The sequence below is a fragment of the Helicoverpa armigera genome, chromosome 19 (assembly GCF_030705265.1).
Source record: "Helicoverpa armigera isolate CAAS_96S chromosome 19, ASM3070526v1, whole genome shotgun sequence".
NCBI lineage: Eukaryota > Metazoa > Arthropoda > Insecta > Lepidoptera > Noctuidae > Helicoverpa > Helicoverpa armigera.
Window position 1 is genome coordinate 2,004,716 of NC_087138.1, and position 8,398 is coordinate 2,013,113.

Sequence of the window (8,398 nt, forward strand, 5' to 3'; positions counted from 1 at the left end):
TTGAATATGCTTAAAGATAACTACGATATATACGATTCTATCGTTACGCACGCACAGTCAACTTCAGGTCAGTGATAATAGTTTTATAGGAAAATCGTACTTATTACTATTGTGTTAAGGTGCATGACAGTTACCACTAATGTGCAGTTTACTGTACATGACATAATTGTCAAACACAAGCATAAACTCGACGCACACATAGGTATGTACTATCGCGCACATTCGTGGTCTAGCAATTTTCAAAGTTGTTTTGTAATTTGTAAAACACATCGATTTTATTATATTTTTTAGGTTTTGTAAAAGTAAATTGGAGAACATAATTAAGAATATATCCATCTGTCTATCTATTGAAGCTACTGGTTCTTAGGTGAATTAAACTCAGTGGAAAGTTGTTATGCATTTCAGTGCAATGACGGATTTCCTGCGCCGACGCGTAAATGCGCGACATATTTCGGTAGGTAATATTCTTACCTACTGGCAGTTTTTGTCAATTGTTTCTGTGCATTGGAGAGCACGCAAATGTCAGTCCTGTGCCTGATCTCTCTCCAGCCGTGTCGAATACCGTCCCGTCGAGCTATGAGAATGAAGGAATAGTGAGTGCATCTGTGTGCACTATAATTTTGTCCTGTGAAGCTGACTTATCTCCTTATATGAGAACAGCCACCGTGGCCGGTAGGTAGCTAGAAGGTCATCATCATCATGTCAATTGTTGGCGCAACTGAGCGAAAAGTCCACCAGTGTGAAAAAACTGTTGATGACTGCCAACTGGTAAACGGAAATGAGTGGCGAAATCGTAACTTTAGCAGAGAGGAAGGCATTGGCGTCTCCGGTTGGTTATGTTATCTATGAACTGTTCGCATCTAGCCGTCATCATCGCATTACGCGACTATCGCGCGCTCAGCACACTTTATGTCTTCCGTTTCCTCCAAGCGCCCCACACATTCACATACATACTCGTAGCTTAAATACCTTTTTAAAAATCACTTTTGGCATAAATCAAATGTTATCCGCGCTTAAATAGAGAAGTGGCTTTGCGTTAATTAGGTTAATCTAAGAGATGAATTTGTATAAGTATTATTTTTTTTAGTCCCATGGAATTATTTGATAATCAAACTTATGGCGTGTAGGCGCACGTACGTAGATTTTTATGAGAATTTCTGGGTAAAGAACTAAGTTCCTGGTGATGTAGAGAATATTTGAAAAAAATAGATAAAAAAGTTAAAACTGACTTCAATAATATACCTAGCTTAAACCCTAATACAGTAACAACCCTATAATAAAAACCTATACTTTGCTGAACACCGCATGAAAATCGCTATAACTATCATTGTTTATCGCTAGAATTACCGTTTAGGATCTTCTCATAATCACTACATAGTATAAAATAAATTCGCTCTTTCTGTCTCAATAGCCCTATGTCCCTTTGTACGCTTAAATCTTCGAAACTACGCAGCCGATTTTCATGCGTAATTTTTATAATCAGAGTGATTAAAGAGGAAGGTTTATATGTATAATAACATACATTAAATCGTTGTGAATACTGTTATCCCATGCGAAGCCGGAGCGTATCGCTAGCAGTGTTATAAAGTTACAAGCCCACTGTAGGGCTAAGAGGCAGTCGGGTAAAAAATAGACACTTCATAGGTTGGTTCGCCCTTGTGCCACATCATTTTTAGAAGCCGTTCTACCCTGGTCATTGCAATGGTATTTGCTACAAACGTGGCTATCAGGTTACTAACGCCATCTATCGATCTAACTTGAGACTACGAGAATAAATTAATAAATCTATGTAGATGGCGCTGTGACCAGTTTTATAAATTCTTGTTAAAAATAAAAAAGGACGGAATTAAACAGGACTCCGCCGCGTCGTGTGGAAACTATTTCCCGGTCTTGGGTAAAATATGTTACTCGGGAATAATGGAATAATTTTTAAATAGGTTCCGCAGTTTCGGAATCATTAGGGTATCTTACCTACACATACACAAAAAAAGGTTTTCTCTTTATTTTATAAGTATAAAGTGTGATTTATCTAAGGCTACATTTAGAAATGTACTGGCTAAAGATTTCTATCGTCAAACAGTGTTATTAATTTCACCGAACTACACTAAGCGCCTGACAAAAAATAATAGCAACGATTCTGTATTCCTCCTCTCCGCGCGCAGTTAATACAACAAGGCGCCGCATACAAACGATTATTCCATTTCCTTTACAAAAGAACTGAACATTATTTTCCTTTACTTTACGCTCGAATAATACAGAATATAATTTATGTGCTTTGGATAAAATAGAAGTCTGTTGTGCGTTACTATAATGTAACCTACTCCATTTATTTTTCTGTTCTTAAGCTTTTTTTAAGCCACGTCATTGGATACAGTTAACATTACCTATAACCACAATTTAGATATACATACCTAACCAACTATCTTCTATAATTTTCAAACTTTAAACATAGGTATTATTATTCCTGCCGGGGCTACGACGGAATACGGCGGTTTTTAGTAAGAGTCTGACACTCCCTCACCGCTGTTAACCCACGCAGCGGCAGGATTTTGCAGTGATTTTTGACGTCGTTAAAATAAAAAAAGGACATATTATTATTAGTACCTCGAACTTTTGAACACTGATGAATTTATACTTTTCCAGTGTTTAAAAATCCTAAGCCACTATTCAAAGAAACCCCTTACGTTTGAATATTCTAGGAAAGCATTGTTTATTTAAGGTCATTTGGGCAAATAAATAGTTATTTTTTTCTTCTGAGTAAGCAAAAAGGAAGCAAATCTTGATCGGCCTGAATGTCCCCGTTAGCACTTTATTAATTCGGCATTAATTAAAAGGTGAAAGTAAGTTATATAACAGCAGGACGAAAAGGCAATCAATAAAAAGTGATCATTTTTTTCTAACTAATTCAGCAAAAACAAAATTAATAAAAAGTTTCTTAAATCCGATGGTTTTTACACATGATCTACGACATGAGAAATAAAAAATTGAGCGGGAAATTAAAAAAAGTTCCGCCATATTGATGTGAAATGTCAACAACGTAGTGATGGGCACGCGTAGTGATAAAATATCTCGATAGTAGGCAGTTTATTTTTTGTAATAGGTAGTGCTTCCAAAAAAAAAAATGTCGTGTCCTCGCTGTAACTAATTGCACTGGAAGGTTAATTAAACTATCTTATTTAATAAATACGATAAACAGAGGTTTAGGCACAGCATTTACCTAAAATATTGAGATAAGTGATATTATGATCAATTTATTTATAATTTTTTATTCTTATTTGTTCCTTTATTGCAGGCAACTAGGGCCCATAGAAAATACAACATGTAAATAATTGACATTACAATACTTGTAAACTAAACATACAAAAATAAAAAAACGACTACAAGCTACGTATTGGTGATTTTTATGAATTAAAATTGTAACAAAATTGGTATTAATCGAACAACTAAATTGTAACATTACACACATCTCTATGGCTTGCCCTAAGTATGTCGGGTGATTAATAGCTCGAGTAAACTTGTCGACACCTCTATCGAAACGGTACGAAACATGTCCAGTCATTAAACACATTAACGCTCAGTCCAAAAAACCATTAATGATTTATATTTTACCATGGCAAAAAGTACCATAAAAAGTACCTACCAATGATGTATCTTTTTAGGTATTGGTGAAACCGTAGGCTCATAAGCAATAAATAACTGTTTCGCATATCTACGCATGACAATCTGATTGAACAATTGGCTAGCATCATCCCCCGAACGTTTTTCCAATTATTTTGGGGTCGGCTTCCGTTCTTACCAGATGCGACTGTTGATCTGATCTCCTCAACCCAGTTACCAGGGCAATCCAATACAAATTACAATTGGCAAGCATAAACACCCCAAAAATGAGAAAGTAAAGTACGCTGAAAATCCAGTGTCCTGTCCATACCATAGAGACGTGAAGCCGCCATTTTGCTCGGAAACGGAAGTTATAAACCATCCGGGCGCGTTCGATAAGCTCTAATGTCATGGCGGTGTTAATGCCACTTTACAACTATGCAAATTTTAATGCTGGCAACTCGCGGTATCATGTTGAATTTTACGGCAGTGCAAAATAACCATAAGTATTATCCTGTCAGCGAAGCAGAGTAACACCAGTAAAACTGACTGCAAACAATAAAACACCGGACATGTAAATTTATTTGTTAACATCGCCTCTGTCCGGGTAATTAATTGAAAATTAAGAATTTGTTTCACATTGTTGTAAAAAATTAGTCTGCTAATGCTAATATTAACAATTAGATCTAATAGTCGTAAAGCCTGACTGCTGTGCTCGGGGTGTGGGGTTCGACATGAAGCAGTTGGAAGGTTGTGGTAAAAGGTACTTATGAGGGCGAATTGGAATTTTTGGCTCCAAGGATGTCAATTTTTCTCAGTAAATACAAAACGGATCAAAATACAACTTGGCTACCTGAAAGTTCATAATATAACCCTTATTTTGTTAGTCGTAGAAACATGATTAGATAACTTTTATAACAGAGAAAAATATATCAAACATACCTCTTTTTAAAAAGAGATTCACATATTATGGGCAAACGGGACCGATTTAAGCCTCTTAACTTTTTTAGTAGTCGAGTATATACATACTCTTTAAAATGATAGAAGGAATTTTTATCAAATTATCATTTCTAAATAATAAAATTACAAAACCATTTTGTCGCTTACTACTTTTAGTTATAAGCTAGCGCGCGTATTGTTATCCTCGCCCCGCTCAGACGCTCCGACCCCTTTTGGCGCCTTAGATGCGCGTGCCGGTTATGGAATTATTGTTGACCAATTCCTCGCCTTATGTACCTACATTTTCCACTTCCCATACGTCGAAGAGCATACATAATAACTGTCCGTTCAGCACTTGATCTCTCTCCGGTCGTGTCGGATTACCGTCCTACAGGCTAAGAGATTGATGGAATGGGAGGTTTTCTTTTGAGAATACAAAAAATAGTTCGCCAAGTAAAAAAATGCCCTTCGAACAAATTGTTTTCAAAATCTCTCAGGACTTGGCAGGTAAAGCGCCATCTATTCAGTAAAAGTGGAACGATTTCCATGCTAACATTATTTCCTTCAACTTTCATTAAACGATATTATTATTTGTAGATAGATGACACTAATATCGAATATCGACGTCAAAAACATAAATTATTATTGAGTTTCCTATCTGATATTGTAAGGTGTGTATTAATTTCAAATTCACGAGTCTCAGTCCTTAAAAGATTTGCTTTACGTGTACACAATTTTGACAAATCATATACCTATGTATGTGGCAAAAGCCTGATATCCAAACTTAAAAAAAATAAGTATCTTCACAGAGAATTCATTCGTTCTAAGCCGTTCGTTGCCATTTTGGGAGAAATTCCCTAAAATCCAGGTATTATCAATCGCATTACTTTATAACTGTAAATGCGTCTTTTTTAATTTTTTATGTCGTTGTTTAACATAAAACATGTAATCTAATAAACTTTTTATGCAAAATATAACAGAATCAAAAATCATTTTGAAGTAGGTATGTTATGCATGTCTCATATTGAATGTTAGCTTAGCTACCACATTAAAAAACCTTTTATATTTGCATTTTCCGCTTCCGTGCAAAGTATTCATTTTAATCTTATTGTGAAGCCGAGCCGGTATATTACTTACGAGTGCTTGCCGGATGAGTCAGTAACAATAATTCAATATTTAAGTATACTTCTTTTAACTACATTTCAAACAGAACATTATTTTTGTTAAACAATTTTATATTTCACGGGTTATGATGTGATTTTGTTGGAATTTTTGGGAAGTTTTATTGGGTAATCTAATCTATCAGCATTGGCAACACTGTCAATGTCGCTCTTCCATAGACAATGCTGTGTTTTTTCTTTGCATTTGAGAGCTATTTCATTCATATTTCATTCATTCACGTGTTTCATTTCATGTGTGTTTCATTCTTTCTTGACTTGTTTTTTGTCTTGCGTGCATAGTTCGCTCGTTGTAATTTAGTGCAATTTTATTTATATTTTATAAGCCTCTGAAACATATTGTGCTTTATAATAATAACTGGTCAGTGGGTCGTCTTAGGGGCGGACTACTTTTCAATGCCTCGCAAACCATGTTATTGGACGCGAAAGTTAGAATTAGAGTTAGTTGCGTTTGTTCGAGAAAGGGATTACATATGGCGCCCCGTCGGCAACACAAATCACCATATTCAGCAGAAATACAAAGCTTACGCTGAGTTTGCAGCTAGACTGGGCCGTGGATTTACTGGTAAGTTATGTCTAGATTACGTAGTTTTATATGAATATTTTCGCTTAAAAATGTGTGTGCGTCAATGCCGATTCAACTTATCTGGTCTCTGTGATTTATAGCATCATACAATATGTTTATTGATATTAAATATTGCATAACAAAACAGTACACTTTACGGACACCACAGTTTGTGGGTCATTTTAACTAACATTATATTGGGTAAATACCACAAGTTAAGTATCTTGAAGTTCTTTGTTTCCAGTCGTAACTACAAAGATTTCCCATCACCCTTGTATTTTAGGCCTAAAACTTCCTCACTATAAAGGTAATAGCTCTATGATCTCTTGGTAAAACATAACTTTTACAAATATCATTCAAAAATTATTTAAATGAAACACACTACAGTTTATAAGTAGCTACATCAGAATAACATGAATATAAGCTATTTTAAAATTACTTAAGGACCCAAATGATGTTTGGGGTGTTACCTAATGTTAACCCTAAGAAGACCTACTGACCATTTTATTCTCCGTTTTAACAGCTCGCTCTGTCCGTGATCGTTGGGTGAACATCAGGAGTACTTTCAACCACAATCATCGCAGAGTGGAAAGGTCCAAGCTCAAAGCGAACACTGCGGCTGACATATACGTTCCATGCTGGCCTTTGTGGAACCCTTTGCAGTTCTTAAAAGATGTTTGTAAGCGGGAAGATCTGAATTATGAGGTTAGTATTTATTCTTACATTTGATTTCCTTAAGGAAACTGCTTCTACCACCAAAATTTTGGCTACCACTAAATTTTATCTAAAAAGATGCAGCTAATATTGCATTTGATTTATTATTTAAAGCAGTAATTCATTTGTTTAATATGTAATTTTGTAAAAAGTTCCATCAAGACTGGTTAAGTGTCTACTTTTTTTTGCTGTGGTTTAGCAGCGTGAGAGAGTCACATAAACACTCATACTGACTAAAAAACCAAAGTTAAGTGTCTACTCAAATGGACATACACACATAACATAACATGTGACTCCAAGCTCATATTCCTTTTCAAAAAGAAAATAATTAGTCTTACATAGCCTTACTAGCCTAAGATATTTATAACAACATCACAAGTTAGCATTTTCAAACAAATTGCATATAAATGAACCTACTTGATTACTAAATAATGCTTATTTTCTTTCATTACAGAAATTTGAACCTGCTGCCAGTGATTTCAAAGAATTCTCAAGTATTCAAGTTAAAAAAGAACAACAGTCAGAATTAGAAAATGATTTTGAATTAAATATTCGCCAGAGAAGTCAGCGCACAGATAGACCACTTCGCAAACCAAGAGTTATGAAAAAAAGCAATAGAAAATCAAAATGCAAGCAGGTTATCGATGACCTTCTCATGGCTATGAAGCCTATGGTTTCTGAACCATTACCAGATCAGAGCTACTGGTTTTTCGGGAAACATATTACGGAAAGACTGAATTGTATGAGGAGGATTGATGCTGAAAGTGCATGTCATGATATCTTGAATCTGTTAAATGAATGGCAGCAAGATGATCCAACGTAAAATGTCATTGTCTTGATTTGGTCTTGAATTTACTCTGTGGGTCTAGCCTAAAACAAACTATAAAAGTCAAAGTCTACAGTGGAGTTTTAGGCTTTTTTTCTTGTCAAAAGATGTCTAAGGTTGTTGATCTTTCTGCATTCAAATTCGTGTTAGTGACTTGGCATTTTGAAGGGTTATGACTCATAACAATAGGACATATTGGAATGGTATTATCACCAGTCAAATCTACAATTTCACCCAACTTGGTATGTTTGATCTAGTTGACTTAACTTCAAAAGTTTGTATTAACTTGTCTATTGTGTATTCTGGGAAAGAAATGGCATTATTTTATTTATTTATTTGTATCAAGCGTCTTGGGTCTATACAAAATATTATAACAGTAAATTATATACTAATACATATTTTATATAAAGAACTTTTGACCCATCAGGGTCAAAAATCAGTGTTAGTAAGCTGGTTCGTGGGTAATTGGGTATCAAGGCATTGAAGGAATGAAGATAGGTTTGGTCTTTGTCTGGTCCAGCACATTGTCAATTTTTTGAAACCACATCAATTCTATGCAGGCGAGGAGTGGTTCAATAT

At 35.2% G+C, this 8,398-nt stretch overlaps 1 protein-coding gene across 1 annotated transcript; it reads left to right on the forward strand.

Moving 5' to 3' along the window:
• The first annotated feature begins 5,961 nt into the window (after positions 1-5,961).
• On the forward strand, positions 5,962-7,889 carry LOC110373541 (uncharacterized). Its single transcript, XM_021330843.3, has 3 exons — positions 5,962-6,279; positions 6,803-6,984; positions 7,448-7,889. The coding sequence occupies exons 1-3, from the start codon at positions 6,111-6,113 to the stop codon at positions 7,814-7,816; spliced, it is 720 nt and encodes a 239-aa protein (XP_021186518.3). The 5' UTR covers positions 5,962-6,110; the 3' UTR covers positions 7,817-7,889.
• Positions 7,890-8,398: the final 509 nt, after the last annotated feature.